This window comes from Salvia hispanica, chromosome 4, assembly GCF_029641045.1.
Source record: "Salvia hispanica isolate PSC_SH4W2 chromosome 4, Shi_PSC_v1, whole genome shotgun sequence".
NCBI classification, from domain to species: domain Eukaryota; kingdom Viridiplantae; phylum Streptophyta; class Magnoliopsida; order Lamiales; family Lamiaceae; genus Salvia; species Salvia hispanica.
In genome coordinates this window covers 41,614,390-41,635,106 of record NC_142695.1, presented here as the reverse complement: position 1 = coordinate 41,635,106, position 20,717 = coordinate 41,614,390, and the positions used below count along the sequence as shown (strand labels likewise).

The 20,717-nt window shown below is 35.4% G+C and overlaps 1 protein-coding gene and 1 non-coding gene across 3 annotated transcripts; one reads left to right on the top strand and one right to left on the bottom strand.

Annotated features, from left to right (window-relative positions):
- Positions 1–96: 96 nt before the first annotated feature.
- LOC125193153 (Sec14p-like phosphatidylinositol transfer family protein) lies at positions 97–3,870 on the bottom strand. Of its 2 annotated transcripts, XM_048090897.2 has the most exons (11): positions 3,684–3,870; positions 3,524–3,552; positions 2,787–2,870; positions 2,637–2,690; positions 2,028–2,105; positions 1,868–1,921; positions 1,640–1,699; positions 1,453–1,548; positions 931–1,032; positions 770–850; positions 97–658 (listed from the first exon to the last, which is right to left on the bottom strand). In XM_048090897.2, exons 1-11 carry the CDS (start codon positions 3,739–3,741, stop codon positions 341–343), a joined length of 1,014 nt encoding a protein of 337 aa, XP_047946854.1. In that variant the 5' UTR covers positions 3,742–3,870; the 3' UTR covers positions 97–340. The 2 variants fall into 2 exon arrangements, with proteins under 2 accessions (XP_047946854.1, XP_047946855.1); XM_048090898.2 differs by lacking the exons at positions 3,524–3,552; positions 3,684–3,870 and adding an exon at positions 3,135–3,492.
- An 844-nt stretch (positions 3,871–4,714) lies between these two features.
- TRNAF-GAA (transfer RNA phenylalanine (anticodon GAA)) lies at positions 4,715–4,787 on the top strand. The gene has a single exon. It is a non-coding gene; the product is annotated as a tRNA-Phe (tRNA).
- Positions 4,788–20,717: the final 15,930 nt, after the last annotated feature.

The window sequence follows — 20,717 nt, the reverse complement described above, 5'->3', positions numbered from 1 at the left end:
TTGGTGGGAAATACAAAAGATGCAATTTGAAATATATGCATTTTGAATTTTTGATATAATATGATAAGAAATCAAAAGAAAGAAATACGCATTCAATAATCGGTGAATATGCATTCTATTATTATACATAAATTCAAGAAACCACCATATTATATCCAATACAACAATACACTACACAACAAATTCATCGAACTCAGCATTTTCAAATATTGAAGCATTCCACTGACCAGATGATGGGCAGCTCAGCCCCCCAAAAGAACTGCATCGAATTTGAGACAATGCCAACGTTCTATGACGATCCAAGGCTTCAGCTACTAACAGTAGTGTGGTCGCACCAAATTCAGTCACCATTTACCTTAAGCTCGCATGATGATGAGTGGGAAAGGCCATTTTGATTCCCCAGTCTTTGAAACTCACATTCTATAGTTTCAGCAATTTTTACATCAGCTGGATCAGGCTCTGGACAATCCACATGGAACGAACCGTGTCTCACTGGCGTAGTGAGGCCAACTCGTGCAGCTTGCTCCTTCACATAGTTATAGAGCTGCTGATGGAAGGGGTGATCCAAGGAAAAACAATCACTAACTTTTCCATTTCCTCGAGATGAGCCCGAGCCTTCTTTTCTACAAAACTGTGGGAGAGATTCATAGTCCATAATCTGCATATAGATGATAAGGTTGTCAAAAGATTATTTAGAAATTAAGCATTTAATTTCTCTATAGAAGAGTCAAAGCTTCGATAGATAAATCCAAGCATGATATCAGCCTACCTTTAATAATTCGTCTCTTCCACACCCTGAAAGAACTTGGACCTTTTTCCTTGTCCTCTCCCGCAGAAGGGGTTTCACGACCTGCAAGATGGTTTAGACAAATTGTTCTACATTGAATATGTAAAATACAAATCATAAACGTCGGGATACATATCACAAACCTTCCAACATGCGGAGAATATATATGGAGCGTTGACTATGTAATAAGTTTCTGTTTTCTCAGGGTAGTTCAGGTCATCGATGGTGGATATTGCCGACAATAACTGCATCCAAAGGTAATAAATTTGTTCCAAGGGTTAGGTGAGATAGATGGTGTGTCGTGTAAACAAAAGTGTTATCCACAAAAACACAAGATAATCCGCTGGTGTGTTGGTTCTATATACATGTATTTGACAACAAATTCATGACGAAAATTGGATAGTGTCCTTATAGTCAAAAGGTGTAATCCAGGAATCCCATAAAGCTCTTCGTGTTGTTTATGCATGAACTATATATGGTTAGAGCTCTTATGGACTCAGAGGCCAATGATGGCAATATCTCTTCATTACAAGTTAACTACTGCAGTATTCGAGATAGGAACATGTAAACTCGACAGAGAAATGTTTACTCTAAACACCGATTGGCCAGTTATCCCACTTTACCAAGAATACAGCGGAATCCTTACGAATAGACTTTTAACATACCTTGAGCTGATTCATTGCAGAAAACTTTAGACCAGTCATGTCCAGAATCTTGACGCATGTGCCTATGTAGCGGCCAAATTTCTTTGTTGCAGAAGGCTATATCACGAATCAGAGTGAATTAACACTACTTAAACCTTAAACTCATCAATATATATGTTAACAAATATTCTCAAGTGCTTAAACTCACCAATATCACACGATCTCTATACTCGTTCATTTGGATATGTGATTGGATATAATAATGATTCTGAAAAGGAGAAAAAAACCTGTATTACACATGCATCTTTTCATGACTTTTGTCAAGTGTAGATCATCTGACACTTCTGAACCAGAACGAGAACAAGCTGGGAGAGATGAACCACTCCCAGTTTTTAAAGTAAAGAATGCTCAACTATCAGAAATAAGAATATCTTACAGATGCCTTGTCATATGTGCTTCGCCCTACCCCAACGGCAATGACAGGATGACCCTGCATTTTTTAGATAAGTGAAGTTTGGCACAATTTTGAAATTAGTAAATTTGTCTTACAATAACAATGTGCTTTTCCAAGCAAAGGAAAATGTTGAGGCATTTACCTCTTTCGAGTATCCACACATTCCGATAAGCTGAGAATCTCGTATTCCTCTATAAAACTCAATGGGATTTATTGGTCTCTGCATAATTAATTAGTAACATTAAAACGGAAACTTCTACAACTACACTTCTGTTTTGTTTTATATTCCAAGATCAAAATTCAGTATGGTCCATAACAGACTAACATAACCATAATATAAATGGCTTTGACAAACACTGGGTAATTAACTCTAACTCTGGTGGAACATTACCACTCAGAATGGCTCATGGATGCTTCCCTGCATTGCATGTCACTGTTCCATTTTCATCAAACAGTTATTGTTATTTGCCTCATCTATCACATTGTACTCCATAGAAGGAATTCATGTACAGTTATTTAAAAAGTTGCAATTCAGACATGGATCTCCTTTTTATTTTGTTACAACCTCATGTTACTATATGATACAGAACAATGAACAGTAATATCAAACCAAACCATAAATCAATCCAATTAGTCAAGAGCTCTCTCTCTCACTCCAGATTTTATATAATGGTGCCAAAATCAAATATTAATGATACATGGAATTCGATAAACAACATCTTATACAAAGTAACATTTCCAAAAAACTAACCGCCAGTATGTCATCGATTTTGTTTTGTATCCTCCAGGATAAACATTCCATAAGCTGAAAATACATGACAGCTGTTACGACCACAAGAAGCAAAAGCCAAACAGAAATTTACTCAACTCCAAAAGGGATAGAATCCACTGAAAAGCAAACCATTTTATGTGCATTTGAAATATTCCCTTCCCTTGCGTTGAGAAATCTCACCAACGTCTCCCGTTCATGCCCATAATCCATGTTCTGCAAATCACGACAAACGTCATAAAGGGTAGTTAATTGAAACAGAAGGAGTCTCCACTCAGCCGTATCACCAACTATGAGCCACTGCATGCTTCAGTATATATACTCTCCTTTTTTGCATCTTAATATTCCATTATTAACTGGTGGAAACTCCCCAAAAGCAATCTCCATTGTTTTGTTTCCTTAATTAAAAATGACTAGAAATCGAGGAAGTCTTTCTATTTTCAACCTACACTTTATCAAGAAACGACACGAACCATTTACCTTAATCTAAGTAAGTGAGAGCTAAAGCCAGGATGCAGGAAAAATCAAAGCTGAAAAATCAGATGTTCCAATTTTCATTCTCACAGTTGAGAAACAATACAAGACAATCTCATAAGAGCAAGCTCAAGAAGAAAATCACAACAGAAGAATGACAGATTGCAGATTTCCAGCAAAGTTCCAAATTACTCCTCACATTTCCAAGAATGACAAAAGTCTGAGATCCACTCAGTATTTAGGCTTCACATTGGCAGAAATAACACCCCAGAAAAACACAAATACAGAAAAGAAAATCTAAGTAAAAAAGAAAGATCAAAGATGGAATCTTCAAGATCAATCCTTTCCCAATCATATTAACCCAGATCAGTCATCAGCAACAGTTAGTGACAAACCTGGAAAGTCTTCTTTAATGGCTCATCAACTGCAAACATAAACATCAAATGAATTAGCAGACATAAATTCAAACATCAACACAACGGCAAAAAGACAAAAGAGCTAAGAGAAAAAGAGGAATGCGGCGGTGAAAACTATAAAACTTCAATAGAAGGCCACCTTTTTCCATGAGGATTTCAAACTGTTGGATTATTTCTTCGGTTATGAGCACCATCATGATTTTCTTTCTACTTCAGACCAACTCAAGAAAATTCGGACCCAAAATTTCGAACGCGAGCTCAATTAGTGTAATGAGAGTTCACTCTCCTTCTCTCTTTTTTCTTTATGACTTTTGACTTTTTAGAAGAGAGTTATGTCAAAAAGTAAAAGAATAAAATACACAACAAAATGCAATGATAATAATAGCAAAATGCATTGATGCATAGGATTTTCTTGAATATATATTGCCTTCCGGATTCAATTAGTGGTGCCATACTATTACGTTGAGTTTTATTCACCGTGTTGGTCTGTTAAGAAATAATGTTAGAGGATTATAATTCTTGATAGATTGTTCAAATTTTGGTTGGAAGTATGATAAAAGTTATTAAAATTTTGATCTTATACTAATTAATTAAATTGAATCATGCAATTAAAATAATAACTGAATTAATTTATTGACGTAATAGTAATTAAAGTTTATTAATAAAATTACGTTAAGATTTTTTTAATAAAATTATTGATTTATAATGCATAATTTTCATAATTAGATTAAGGTATATTTAATAATAATAATAATAATAGTAATAATGCTATTATAATTCACACAATATTTATTGTTATTATAATTATTTATTTGTATTATAATTGAATATAATTCATAAAATTTTATTGAGATTTTCTTAATTAGGTAGTATTAATTTATGATGATAATAATAATACGCTGGGTATAACCCTGAAATTTGAATTTCCAATTAATTAATCTTATCACACAATATAAATAGGTTTTTAAATTTTCCTTTTTTTTTTGTATTTTTGTTAGCACCTCGAATAAATATCTGACACTCTGTACTGCGTATAGTTTAGAATAAACCATATTCCAGAATATTCTACTATAATAATGAATTAATGACTGTAACGATACAACTTAAATAAATTAGTAGATAATTTAGTTATATAGTTAATATAATATAAATATGAAAAATAAAGGAATTGCGGGGATAGCTCAGTTGGGAGAGCGTCAGACTGAAGATCTGAAGGTCACGTGTTCGATCCACGTTCACCGCAATTTATATATTTTTCTCTAAATCCGTAGTACTCCCTACTATAATGTTTTTCAAATAAAATCGATATTGCTATTAGTATTGAATTATTTATTTTTATAATTATATCAATTCCGTTATCATCTCGATATGGTATCACTATTCAACTTTTTACGATAATAATTTATACTCATTTTTCATAATTTTTGTTTTATCATTACTTTTCACGAGGTATTTTGTAATTTATAAGAAGAATTATAGTATTAGGAGTTATCAATACTTCAAAATTTATTTTTTCAATTGAAAAGTAAAACTTCTGTTAGTATTTTAATTAGTACGTAATTGTTTTAGTACTAAAAGCCAAATCTAATCTCGATAATCTTGATAGTGTTAGAAGTCTTTTTTTTAATTAAAATGATCAATAATATTCTCTTCGTCTTAATATGTATTTTTTTTCTTTTTAAGTCGTTCTTACAAGAATATGCACTGTCTAAATTTAAAAACTATTTTATTTCTAATGAGTGGGGCTCATCTCCACTAAAAATGCTTTAAACTATTTTTTCCTTCTACTTCTCTCGTACTTTATCAATTGTGCATTAAAATCCGTGTCAAATAAAAAATGCATATTTTTATGGGTAGAATAGAATCGTTCATTATCTAACTCGTAATGACTCAAACCATGACTTATTAGTTAGAGGGAGACAAATCTTACCAACTAAATTGTGTTTAATCGTCCTTGCATCAAACTTAGAAATGTACTCTGATGCGAATCAAATTGTACATTTTTATTCCCATAACTTTACATGATTTATATAGTTTGATGCTTGCAAAAGTATATTTTATGTTGTAGGAAGAGGAATTAATGGTGAAACGAAACGTGGAATGAAGCTTGGATGTCATTGAAAAAGTCGTGCAAAATGTCCAATTTGACAGACTGCCCAAGTTGACAGACTGCCCAGTCTGCGTCGTAAGTCCAGAAAGCTCTCAAAATGAGGCACCCGGCCGGGTACGATGTTCAGAATACGAAAATTCCAGAAAGCCCTAAAAATTGGCCACCCGGCCGGGTGATTTTAATGCCCAATAATGCACCCGGCCGGGTACGAAGATGAATTAACCTCCAAATTCAGTTTTCATATAGTTTGGAGGCGGTTTTGAGAGGCAGATTCAGACATTCTTGGACGAGAAAAGGGAGAGGAAAAGAGAGAAAGAGAGGAGGAAGAAGAGAAGGAAGAAATTCCGGCCAACATTCCGGCGATCCGTCTCCACATCCCAATTCCACTCATCGAGAGCATGATTCCTATGGTTTTTATTGCAAATTCCACCATGTGTTTAGGCTAAACTCTCTATGTTGCTCCAAGTTGTAATCTAGGCTAAACTCATGTATTTGTTACCAACAATGTGCTCAATGTTTATACACTATGTTTTTGGCTAATAATGTAGTGTTGTTCTTTCCTTTGCTATTGTCTCTTTAACATAGTTTAGGAATGTTTGTTTGTTGGTATGCTATTGAATTAGAATTGTTCAGAGGATAATTTGATAGTGGATTAAGTAGGTGATTATAGTAGATGTTTATTTCTCCAGCGCTTCCGCAGGAGTTTATAACATTGAAAATTGGTTCATATGTTATGTGTTCAGCTAATTGTGAACTACTCATCGTGTACATGTTCAGTGTATGTAATTAGGTTGATGTTTTAATCCCTTCACATGTTTCGTTGTATAGGTGTAGAACAATACAAGCTTAGTGAACAACTTGGAGTGGCGTATTTTCTCATTTGAATAGTCTTTCTTTAGTTAACCTGTAGCTTTATTTTGTCAACATCTTTCAAAACCAAAAAAATTAAATCTTTATGCTACATCTTTTTAAGTTTTTAAGTTTTAAACAATCTTCTACCTCCCTGTGGATCGACACTTGAAATACTACTAACGACGCTGTAATCTTGCAGTATCGTAGTATTATTAGAGTTAATTAATTAAACTTGATATCTTGTGTGAACTGAATCAGATACTCTAAAATACGCATCATACTCCCTCCACCATAATTGCACTCACCACTTGTAGTCGGTTAATAATATTAACCGATTTATCTATACATATATAAAAGGGGAGTTTTGGGAGTTTTTGTATAACTATTTTATGAGAAGGATGTTAACGCAATAAACAAAAGTTATTAAATTGGTTAATTGATTACAATCAAGATCATATAAATAATTGGACGGTTACATATGGTGATGAGAATTTATGATGAGGATTAATGAATTAATTCCTGTGCAACAGCATTAGACAATTTCCTTCATCTTCCATGAGTTTTGAAGTAAATAAAAAGAGTTTAATGTGTGATTGAAATAATTTAATATTATGATCCATTACTATGTTATGTCTCAATTCAATCATGCATATCAAGTCTCGTACGTTAAATTACATCCAACTAATTGTGCAAAGAAATAAAAAAGAAATAAAATAAAAAGAGAGAACTCTTATAAGAATAATGGCTTGAGTAGTGGAGGATGATAATGGAGAGACATTTATTTGGCTTTTCATTTCTTGTAACCTTCATTGCTTTAACTTTGTGGTTTAAGGCGACTTAATTACATAACCTTTTGCATTCTTTTGTATCTATAAAAAGCATTGATTTGTTGATGGATTACACATCAACAATAGCATTTTCCTCCTTTCTAAAGTTTTCTATGTTTTAGTGTGCATTTTAGGAGCATTATATTGTTTGATTCTTGAAGCTTCATCAAGTTCATTAGTGTCTAATAGTTTGAAGTGTTTCTACATATTATGAGGAAGTTCTTTTATCTATAGGAACAATATGTCAATCCGAGAGCAAATAGCTGGAAGTAATTTGTCTTGTGGGCCGGAAAGAGGGTTTTTCTCGACTCAACTTATAGTTCGATTTGTTTTACTATTTTCATTGTAATTTCTATTCTACTTATTGTTGTATAATTTTAAATTTGTACTATAGTTAGAATACTACCTACTACGGTTTAGGAATAATTTCTAATTGTGATAGTAATCTAATTTTAAATATTTCAATGAATACTCCTACAAAATTATCAATTTGATAATCTTAGTATACTATTGTAGTACAATAGACAATTTAACTATAATATGTACTATTTTAAATTGTCAACAAATGGACCATTTAAATTACAATAAATTATAGTTTAATTGTCTCCTCACTTTTAGATGTTTATGTGAATGTTATTTTTATTATAAACATTTTTTATATATATATAAATACTTTAATTTTAATTTTATATTAATCATCACAAATAGTAGTGTACGGTATTATTTGTGAATTTATTCAATTTTTAAATTATTTTTTACAATGCTAAATTTTTGAACTGGGACGAAGGGAGAATTTTATTGATATTTGGAAGATATTCACATGTTTGTCATTTTGAATTAAAAAAAAGTTTAATTTAAACTAATTTTAGTTATTGAATTTATGCATCTTAATCGACATTTTATGATATAGGTGTGGAAATTATTGAGCATTACTGTAGCCGACAGTTTCATATGTCAATTATAATTATTATAAAATCATGTTATGATGTTTGTTGCAGCTCTAATGTAGAAGATGAAAAGCTTTTTAAGTTTTAAACATAGGGAAGTTTCGAGGTTTTTAATTTAGTAAGTGAAAGGTTTTGTAACGTCCCCTTCTCTCCATGCATCACACGTCAAAGTTTTAATTCTATCATGGCAAATGAAAGGTTTTGTAACACCCCATTTATCTCCTCGCATATATATAATAGTACCACTCACTCTCTTCCTCTCACATCCATAATTCCCTCTCTTTTTTCTCTCTAAAACTCATTATTATAATGGTGGTGCTATCTCACGATCGGCAATCTCACCCACATTAAGACATGCAAGACGGGCAGCAGCCATCCCCGTCGTGGACCTATCTTAATCTGGCGCCAAAACCCTCATTGTAGACGCTGCAAAGAGCTTGGTTTCATCAAAGTGGTCTACCATAGAATCTCCATGGCTTTCCTCAAATTTGGAAGTTGGAGCCATGAAATATTTTCAACTTCTCCACCAACCCCGACCTCGCCTCCCACAAAACTAACTCCACACTGTGCCGGGAATCTCCCAAACACATAACAAATGGTATTTAACATGGATTGACTTATATCTTATATTGTAACTTATGCATATTGATAACTCGCCTTTTAAAAATCTCGACGACAAATACCTACATCAACAAATGTCAGGTTTTTTGTAATAAAAATAAAAAATAGTTTTGAACTGGGACGAAGGGAGAATTTTATTGTTATATGGCTCATTTGTTAGTCATGATGAGTATATTTTAAAGTTAAGGGTTTAGGATTTAGGTTTCAAGGTTTGGGTTTTTAGTGTTGAGTGTCACTATATTGCAATGAAATGAATGTTTCGAAGATGAATGAGGGAAGTTAAAAACTATAATGAAACAAAACAAAATCTCTATAAATACTTCTCACGTGTTGAAATTTTAGGAGAAACGATTCATGTACAATTTGCATGTCCGGGTTCAGTCTTTTTTGACATTTATATTATTAATATTAGTTTGGTTAATTGTAGATTAGAGTTATTCTTTTAGTTATAAGGAACGGGGGGAATATGTTTTAGTTGTATAAAATTCATAGTCATTTTGTTTATAATTTTTAATATAATAATATTGTTTTTAATTTTATTTAATTAATTTATAATCTAACATTAATTTTTTAAAATATTTTAACCTGTGCGATGCACAGGCGTGATACTAGTATATATAAAGATTCACTTATTGATTAACGAAATCAACATAAAACTTCATCTTCTAGGGAATCTATGAGGCCGGTTCATACAATCTCTCAACTCACCCATTTACAAACTAAAAATAGGCTAAAGTGAAAGCCCTATCCCCAAAAACCCTGGGTTCATGACTAGTTCGTTGATTCGGCGTATAATATCGAAAATCTTGAACAAATGAGATTCATATTCTTCCCTTCTAAAAGTGAACGACTTATGACTAATAAATGGAGTAAAAGGTGTATTTTAATTCCATTTTTAGTATTAATGGGTGTGAACATTAAACGGGCGAATGCAACCAGAAAAGTTATTTTTTTTTAAAAAAAACAAATTTTATCTATTATCCATATCTTTCTTTCTCCTACCACTGTAGCCAAATAAAATTTCTAGAAGGATTTGTGGCCATCACGTGTTAATAGACAATTTTTGCCCTCTTATAGTAGTATTCTATATTTCTATACAGTAGTTTCAATTTAATTCCGATTCCTTTCTAGTTCCCATCACTATCATTGATATAAATATCTAATACTTACGTGTGTAATGGAGAGTGTTATATTGCTAACTTATAACTTAATCGCTAACTACAATTAAATAATAGCTATTAGATATTCAAATTAAGGCTTAGATCATCAATTCCTAAATATCAATATGATCGACGAAAAACGTCAATAAGGTCATAGGATTAATTCCAAAAAATATCAATAGGAGTATTAATGTCAATTAACTACATGTTTAGTTATAACTAACTTTTAAAAGAAATCCCAAAACTTTAAATTCATATAACATATATCAAATTAAAGACAATTTCATAAGGATTTCAACGATATCCTACATGCATATGTTGCGACGTCAAAATTTGAAAAAAAATTCAAAATTTTTTAACTTTTTCGTACAGCAGAAATGTCAACATACTATATAAAATGTGTCAATATAATATATGTAGAATGTCAATATAAGCAATGAGTTAACATTCTTAAAGCATTGTGTTGACATTCTCAAAACATTGTGTTGATATTTTCGAAACACTATATTGATATTTTAATCCAAAACCCTAATTTGGAGTTTTTTTTATCTTTTTTTTTATTCTATTAATAAAAATGAAAAATTACACGTGGCAAATTGTAGACCACACGTTTTCTAAAATCCTATGGCCTTAAATTAGTTGTAGTTAGCAATTAAATGATGAGTTAGCCATTGATCACTCCCCTACTTGTAATAGTACTCCCTCCGTTCCGCTTTAACAGTCTCATTGACTTTTCTGCCCTCTTTTTGTAAAAATGATAAAAAATAGTTAAATCAGAGAAATGGTAAAGTAAGAGAGACAATAATGTAGATAAGACTCTTCTCTATATTATTTTCTCTCTTAATTTACCATTTTTCCTCTTTAACTATTTTTTATCATTTTTTTAAAAAAATGGCAGAAAAGTCAATGGGACTGCTAAAGCGGGACGGAGGGAGTATTATTTTGATATTTGGCATTCTCAATCTAAACAGTAAATCTTGACTCAAGCCATTTCTATGATATTACGAAACAATTGTAATATTGCACAAATTCTACCTTAAAGCTGAAGATGGTGAAAACAACATGTGTATATCAATCCAATATAAGGGCTCGTTCGGTTTTGACTAATTGGGCATAATGGGAGAAAAGTGCGTGGAAATATGTCCATTCGGTGTTCCCCATTTATTTATGCATGGCCCGCGGTAAAACTACGGGCCCGCACTATTCTCTTTGACTTTAGGATTTTATAATTATTGCACCCCCACTCGATAAATGAATTCTGCCCTGCCACAGTAGACCATGAAATGTGTGTAAATTATCCAAATTGCCCCGTGATTTTTTCGTTTCCCTTCAAACCTACAATTTCTGTCATTTTGAGATACACATACTCTCTCTCTCTATTTCGTTTTTCGTTTCCCTTCAAACCTACAATTTGTCTGTCATTTTGAGATATACATACTCTCTCTCTATTTCGCATATCCTCTCTCTATTTCGGAAACTACAAATCTGTTGTGCAGCTTGAAACATCGACGTCTGACCGTCGCAGCGACTGCTACATTGTGGGGTTGCAACTCAATTTGTGTTGTATTACAGGGGATCCTCATCAACATCTTGTTGTTCTGATGGGGGGATGTCATCAAACGCATCTTGGGACTGAGTCTCACCGTATTCGCTTTGGCCACCAACAGAAGACAAACCCGCCTAGCGGTGTCAGCTACGGTCTCCGCACCAGCGCCGGTAGCGCGATCCTTACCAAAAATGTATTTCCACGTCTCCCACAAAGGCCGTTGCGCATGCACTTCGCCTTGCGGTCGCGCTATAATACAACGTAAAAAGAGGTTAATAGAGCGCAAACGGGCTACAAATATACAAAAAAACATAAACCATTTGTTGGAATCTATGCCGGTCAATGGACTTTGACCAATTATAATTTCAACGAGACATTTAATTTTGTGAAACTAAATGATATAGCGTCGATCTACGTTCGGAGTAGATGACCGTGGTATATTCATTTTCTCAAATCCGATTCCCGATGAGTGAGAAATAATGGATTAAAGTTGTGCAAAATTGCAAACTAAATGACCTATGAGAAAAGCTTAGGGAATAATTAAAAGAGTTAATTATCCCATATTGGAAGTTACAACCTTATTAAACAAGTATTTAATAAGAAGGATTATTACATGTAATAATTATAGTGGACTAAGATGGGCTGTAGAGCCCACACGCGTGCACACGTGCGCGCCACCGCCGCCCGACCCGCCTCGAGCCCGTGCCCGAGCCCGTGCTCATGCCCGTGTCCTTGTCCTTGGACTTGGATCTTGGCATCGAGCCTCGAGCCCGAGCCCGTGCTCGTGCCCGTGTCCTTGTCCTTGTCCTTGGATCTTGGCAATTGGTCTTTGGGCCTGGTCGTGGGCTCGACCCAAGGCTAGTGGGTCTAGTTCTTTTTAGACCACCACCGTTTCCACATCAGCAAGCCAAGCGGGATGACACCTCGTCAGTATGACGCGGTAAAGCCAACGTGGCTGACATGTGATAGTCCACGTCGTGAATGAACCTAGACGCGTCTAGATTCATCATCTCAGCTCCAGCTCTCGTAACGCCTTGTAACGGTCGGCGGTTATGGTCTTGCAATGATGACAGCCATCATGGCTGTTGACCCTTGTGTTAGAATTTGTATACTAGAAATCACCTTTCGAGTGATTGAATACTGTTAAAACTCTTATTTTATTTTCCAAGGAATAAAACAGATTATTTTTGTCATAATGTTGTTATATTATACATTTAATGGATGTTTATTACATGTTTAAATGTATAAGTAACTTAACAAAGTCTAAGTCTTTGTTTTAGTAGACCGGTTGTGAGTGACGTTCTGTTAGGATTGGTATACTGAAAAGCATATTTCGAGCATGTTGCACGGATAGAATTGCTTGGATACAATAAATTCTACAATCCACTTTTAACCCAAGGCAAGAAGTAGTACTTTTATCGCATTGATGTTTGCTTGTGCATTTATAAGATGTTTCTCAAATATTTAAATATATAAGAAGCAAATAAGTCTAATTCTTCTACATAGTAGACTGGTCGTGAACGACGTTCACAAAAGGTGACGCAGTCGGTTCTTTGTAGAAGAGAAATAGAATTTCACAACCTAGATAGACTTTGGCTACCTATCGTGAAAGGTTGCAGTGTCAGTCCGCATATTTCCTTACCTTAGGAAATAAACGACACTAGTGTGGTATAGCATTGAATGATCTAACGGATGAGATAAGTCTCTCTTGCTATTTACCGAAAGACGAAGTCTCAGTGATTGTTATTTCTTAATCATTGTTGACATAACATTGAGCATACGATATTGATTATGCACTACTTTGATTTATCAAATGGTGCGGATTTTTCGCAATCCAAGAATCCTGATATCTTGGGTAGTGGTGATCAATGTCTAGAGGTGCTAGTATTGTTATTGCAATGAATCGTGTGTTGGGTGAGTCCAGTTTGATAATATCCCCAAGAGGTGTTCGAAAAAGGTTTTATTATTCAGAAACCCGGCCGGTTGGAATTTATTCCATAATAATAAATAAAGATTTTGAACTAGACAACTCTTGGAAAAAGATATTAATTAATTAAAGTCAAATAGCAGACTTAAATTAATTAATGGATATTTATATCTTAAACACGAGAAATAATAAATTAAAGAGGTAAAAGCCCGGATTACTCGTAATATGGGATTGGACGGGCAGTCAATATTATTATACTATAGTGGATGATAATAATATTCTGTTTGGACTTATGTTAAATTGGGGCTCAATTTAATTAGTAAAAGTCCAACAGGTTTGGTCCAAGTCCAACCTCCATGGATCCCTAATCTGGCCCACCACAACTCAATATAAAAGGAGATTAGAAAGGAGACTTAATAGAATTTTAATCATTAATTTTCGTGCTCCCCTCTGGGAGTGGACGAAAAATCGGTTTTTGACAAAACTGATATTCTGTCTTCTTTCTAATCAAGCCTTTCGATTCTGACAAGCTTTGCCCACCCAAAGGTCATAATCTGAGTTCGGGATACAGATTAGAAGATTTATGGTTGAGTACGAAGATCATCTCGTGGAGAAGGCGCAAGCAATCGACGATTCTTTGGAGAATCAGATCGGTAATTCTAAACCGTAGGAAATCATGAATTAGGATTTATTTGTGTTCTTGAATGCAATTTGATTTGTTTAACATGTAGATAATTAATCCCATAATCGGTCAAATAGATCTGTAGATCTGATTTATTTGTGTATGCATGTCTTCCGCTGTGCAAGGGGCACCAATCCCCAGCAATTGGTATCAGAGCCAATTTTTGGCTCTGATTATGTGGATTAATTTCATGTTATATTAATTGCTTGAATGCATGACCAGATGTGTTTTCGTTGTTGGATTATATGTTGTATCATGTAAACTTCGAAAACCCTAGTTCTGGGTGAACTCGCACGTATCACCTAATTGCACGTTTTGGGATAATCAAATCTCGTTAATTATGTGATTTGTGATCTGTATCATTTCTTGTAACGTATGAAATGATTACTTATGAATTACGATTATTTATTGTTATTGTAATCATTTTTTCGTGCATATGGTTACGTGGAGTGAATTGCGGTGATATCCGCAAGAATTCATTTTGAATGATTCAATTCATTTTTTGAATTGCGTGAATGTAGCAATTTTGTTATGGTTCTGGTTTGCAATCATTACGTGGTATTATGACTTGATTAACCATTGTTCAATTCGTACATGATTTTATATCACGACGTTCGTGAATTGCTGCATTCGAAATCTCGGTGTTATCCAATCGGCTGTAGCGGTGGCGGTTCGAGTGGGAGCCCTTTGTGGGCAGTTCCCGGGCTCGGGAGACATTCAGCAATCGGAGCAGTGCTGGCAGCTGCGAAGATGACGACGCAGCAGCAGCAGCGCCGCTGTCCGGCAGGCTATGCCATCGGATTTCCGATTGGCGCCGGCGGAGAAGCACAGCAGCGATGGGTGGAGACGAGCAGCAGCGGCTGCAGGCTCAGTGGGAGTGCAGCGGTGCTGAATTAGGGTAATTTTCCCTATGCGCGACGCTCGCACGGGTGGAACCCGTGCAACGTCGCCTCGTCTTGCGAGTTCGCGTTCCAAATTTTGATTAGGGTTTCCAAATCCTAGGATTCATTTTTGGAAATAATTCAAGATATAATTTAGAATATGATTTGAATATATCTTAAGTGGATTATCCAAAATGTAATTTTTAATTGAATTATGGATTAATTGGATTTTTATCCTAATTTTATGGGTTTTGATAGATTTAATTCTATCTAGATAAATCCTAGATAAATTAGGATAATAGTAATTAATTTTATTTTGTCTTATGGATTTATATAGATTTAATTCTATGTGAATAAATCCTAGATAGACTAGATAAAATAATTAACTATATTTGGATTTTATCCTTATTTTATGGATTTAGATATATTTAGTTATATCTAGATAAATCCTAGATAAATTTGGATAATAATTAATTTTATGGTCTTATGGATTTATATAGATTTAATTATATGTGAATAAATCCTAGATAGACTAAGATAAATTATAATTATGTTTATCCATATCTTGTAGATATTGATAGATTTATATCTATCTAGAATATATCTAAGTAGATTTGGATAGTTAAAATCCATGTTTATCTTTTTCTTATGGATATATATAGAATTAATTCTATTTAGAAAATATCCTAGTTGAATTAGATAATTAAGTTTATCTCTATCTTATAGATATTGATAGATTTGCATCTATCTAGAATATATCTTAGAAGATTTAGATAATTATTAATCCAATATTGTAATTATCTTTTGGGTTTAAGATAGATTTAGTTCTATCCAGTTAAATCCTAGTTGAATTAATTAATATTAATTCTAGTTTATCCTAATTTTATGGATATAAATAGATTTATTCTATTTAGAAAATATCCTAGATAAATTTGGATAAAGATAATACAAGATAATCCTTATCTAATTGGATTTTGATAAAATTAGTTTATCTAGTATAAATCCAAATAGAGTTGATATATTCTTGTCTGGACCCAATATGTGATTTAATATATATAGGAGAATAAAGGAGACATAAAATACACTTAATTTTCTTCAAATTTTCGTCCCCCTCTCTACATAGGAAAGGAACGATTTATCTCCTCCGTGGGAAAGGTTTTCCGTCTTCTTTATTTAAGTCCTAGTATACTGGTGAGATCAGCCCACCCTGATATCAATTTACAGTCCGGGAACCAGACAGAAGATATGTGGTTTAGTACTGAAGATCTTCACGTGGAGAAGGCGCTAGCTATCTTCGATTCTTTCGAGATTCATCAAGGTAAAATAGCTAAACCGTAGAAAAGCATGTTTTAGGTTTTAATTAATTTAAAGCATGATTTATTTGAGTTATGAGCATGATACATGTGATAATTGCGCGAATAGAATTTGTCTAAATAATCGACTAAATAGATCAGGATTATTATATAATCGATTTATGTATGCTTCCGCTGCCAACCTCTTCACCCTGCAGGTGGACTAAGCCTATAAATAGGCTAGTCATTTTAGCATTCTAATACACCAGAAACTAGAATTCACAAGCATTTCACAAAAGCATAAGCTCTCTCTCTCTCTTTTGCATAGTTCTTCTGTAGAAGTTCTTCCCTCACCTCCATCCAGTTCGTCGGAGCTCTGATGATAGTGGTGCTGCTTCACCAGAGACGTAGCCGTTTTATCTTTGGGGACGAAACGTAAATCCGAAGAGCACTACCGGGGCGTATCTCGTCTTGCGGAAAGAGGACTCCTCGACTCGGCTAATTTTGTTCACGGTTTATTGTTTCAGTTTCCGTTATAATTTTGTTTCAGTTCTTTACATTATGTATTCCTTCTTTGGGTTGTATTACGCCCGGTTATCTTTTGTAATCCAGAAACCAGCAATCGCACGACGAGATATAACTTGTCGTTGAAGGAATTTGGATCTTTAAACTGAACCTAATTACTTTCGAAACATAACACCCTTGCTGGAGATGTCGACTGAATCTAACATTGCTGCTGCCTCCACTCCGGCCACCACCGTCGCCACCATCTCCTCCACCATGGCGAACACTGGACCGATCTCGACGATGGTCCCAACCCCTGGGTTCACCTCTTCATCAACTCTGTCATGGGGGTTTTCAAACCCATTTGGGCCCACTGTTGGATCCTCCTCCAGTGGGTCGATTGGTTCCACTTTTAGTGGTTCCTTCAGATCCTTTAATGGGTCGAGTGTTGGGGCCTTCGGGTCCAACACGGGTGCCGGTTCCTTCGGGTCTGGTACGACCATGGCGGGCTCTATGCCCAACATGAATGGTGAGGGCTCTATGCCCAACCATGTTGTTGGCTCCTTCGGGGACAACGGGATTGGTTCCTTCAATGGACCAAGTGCGGCACCATGGGCACCTAGAATGATGCCACCCGGCGAAAAGCCACCTAAATTTGGAGGATCTGACTTCAAGAGGTGGTACCAAAATATATTGTTCTACTTGACAACATTGGGCGTCGCCAACTTTCTCACGTAGAACGAGCCGCCCGCGCCAAGTGATCAAGAGACGAGTCTCGAAATCTTGGCGGACTATGAATAATGGCGCAAAGGAGACTATCTTTGTAAAAATTTCATTCTAAGTGCTTTAGATGATAACTTATACAGTGTATGCTCCGTTGTAACCACATCCAAAGAGATGTGGGAAAGCCAAGAGAAAAAGTACAGTATCGATAATGCTGCAGGTACTGAACATGTTGTAGTATCCAAATTTATGGACTACAAAATGGTCGACTCTAGACCGGTCATGGAACAAGTTCAAGAGTTTCAAATGATCATCCACGGACTCGTGGCTGAAGGGATGATTTTGCCCGACAACTTTATACGGTGCATACTCATTGAGAAGCTTCCTCCTAGTTGGAAGGACTTCAAGCACTATCTCAAACATAAGTGAAAGAAGATGAGTCTTGAAGATTTGATCGTGAAACTGCGCATCGAGACCGACGTGCGCAAAATCTATCAAAAGGCTAAAGGTCCATTTGAGGCCAAAGCCAACTTGTTGGAGCGGGGTGGTCCCTCCACCAAACGCCCCCACCCAAATCAGAAAGACAAAGGGAAGGGGAAGCAGCCTGCAAAGAAGTTTGAAGGCGAGTGCTACAAATGTGGCAAAATTAGCCACTTTGCCAAAGAATGCCGAAGCAAGAAGAAGAATCCGACAACCCACGTCGTTCAGAAGGAGTTCAAGGACTGGGATGAAGATGACCTCGTTGCCGTGGTCACCGAAGAAGTGAACCTTGTTGACAACAAGGGGGGCTGGTACATTGACATCGGCGCTACTGCTCATGTCTGCTCCGACAGAAGCAAGTTTGTCTCCTACACTGCTGTTGAAGGGAGGAAGAATAACATGGGGAATCAAGCATCGTCCGAAGTCCTCGGCGTTGGTAACGTGATTCTCATGATGACTTCTGGCGTCACTATCACTTTGAAGGATGTGCTACATGTCCCGGACATCCTCAAGAAACTAGTGTCAGGATCAATACTAGTTAATAAGGGGTTTAAACTTATATTTGAGTCTGATAGGTTTGCATTGTATAAGTTTGGGAAGTCCCTCGGAAAAGGTTATGTAACCGATGGACTTTTCAAGCTTAGTGTGGCAACTCGTAGTGCCACGAAGCCCAATAATATTAATAAAGCATCTACTTCCTCTTATTTGACCGAGTCTTCAAATTTGTGGCATTGTAGATTGGGACATGTAAATTCAAAAGCCGTGAAAAGATTAGTAAATTTATATTTACTAAAGGCAATTGAAGTGGATACCCAAGACAAATGTGAAATATGTCTTGAAGCTAAAATGACTAAGTTGCCGTTTCACCCGGTTGAACAGAAACGAAACCCCTTGAATTAATTCACACGATGTATGTGATTTAAGGATGGTGCAAACTAGAGGTGGTAAAAAGTACTTTATCACTTTCATAGATAATTGCACGAGATATTGCTACATTTATCTTTTAAGAAGTAAAGATGAAGCAATAGAAGCGTTCAAAAATTATAAGAACGATGTTGAGAATCAACTTGGTTGTAAAATCAAAACAATTCGAAGTGATAGAGGAGGCGAGTATGTAGCCCCGTTTGAGGAGTTATGCAACGCAAGTGGTATAATTCATCAAACAACAGCTCCATATTCACCACAATCTAATGGTGTAGCAGAACGCAAAAAATCGAACTCTAAAAGAGATGATGAATGCGTTGCTACTAAGTTCAGGATTACCACATAACATGTGCGGAGAGGCTATTTTGACAGCCAACTATATCCTAAATAAAATCCAACTCAAAGGAAAAGACATCACTCCTTATGAGTTGTGGAAAGGAAGGAAACCATCCTACAAATACCTCAAAGTGTGGGGGTGTTTGGTGAAGGTAATGGTTCCCCCGCCCAAAGAAGTCACAATTGGACCTAAAACGGTTGATTGTATCTTCATTGGATATGCACTTAACAGTAGTGCATATAGATTTGTTGTTCACAAATCTGAAATATCGACTATTACAGTAGGAACAACAATCGAGTCAATGAATGTCGTATTTCTCGAAAATACATTTCCTTACAAGGACAAAGAAGAAGTCACAATCAGTTCTGAGACAAGAATTGAAGATGAGGCCACTAGTTCTAAAACAGTGGATGAAGCCACTGAGTCTACATCAGTGGATGAAGAGCCTAAATCGCGCAAGCGAGTGAGGTCTGATCCAAGTGATGCAGTTCTAAGACGTGGTAGTAGGGTCAGAACACCAAAAATATTTGATCCTGGCTACATTGCTTTTATGTTGAATGAAAAGCCAACGTCAATAAAAGTAGCCTTTGATGGCCAAGACGGGTTACATTGGAGAGAAGCTGTTCAAAGCGAAATTGACTCTGGGTGTTGGTTGATTTGCCCGAAGGTGCGAAACCTTTAGGGTGCAAATGGGTGATTAAAAGAAAATTAAGGCCGGTGGAACAGTGGATAAGTTTAAGGCCCGACTGGTCGTAAAGGGTTTTAAACAAAAGGAAGGACATGACTTTTTCGATACCTATTCACCTGTAACGAGGATTACATCTATCCGAGTGCTTCTCGCGATTGCTGCATTGCACAATCTTGAGATTCATCAAATGGATGTTAAGACTGCGTTTCTAAATGGTGAACTAGAGGACGAAATCTATATGGAACAACCCAAATGGTTTGTAGTACCTGGACAAGATAAAAATGTATGCAAACTGGTTATGTCCCTCTGTGGATTGAAACAAGCGTCGTTGCAATGGCACTTGAAGTTTGATAATGTGATGTTATCGAATGGGTTTAAAATCAACGAGTGTGACAAATGTGTCTATATTAAGAACACCTATAACGGATATGTTATAGTGTGTCTCTACGTTGATGACATGTTAATTGTTGTGATTTTTAGGGTGCAATTTAAGTACACAAAACAAGTAATAAATCCCTAAAAATACTACCTCTGCAAGTATACAGACGTGCAATGCAGCATAAAAGTTGTTGAACCCACAGGGAGGAGATTAATTGCTAAAACTAGTAAACCTAAACTAAAAAGCAGTAAAATAGTTTAATTTTGGGTTTTTGATCTAGAGGCGAGTGAAGG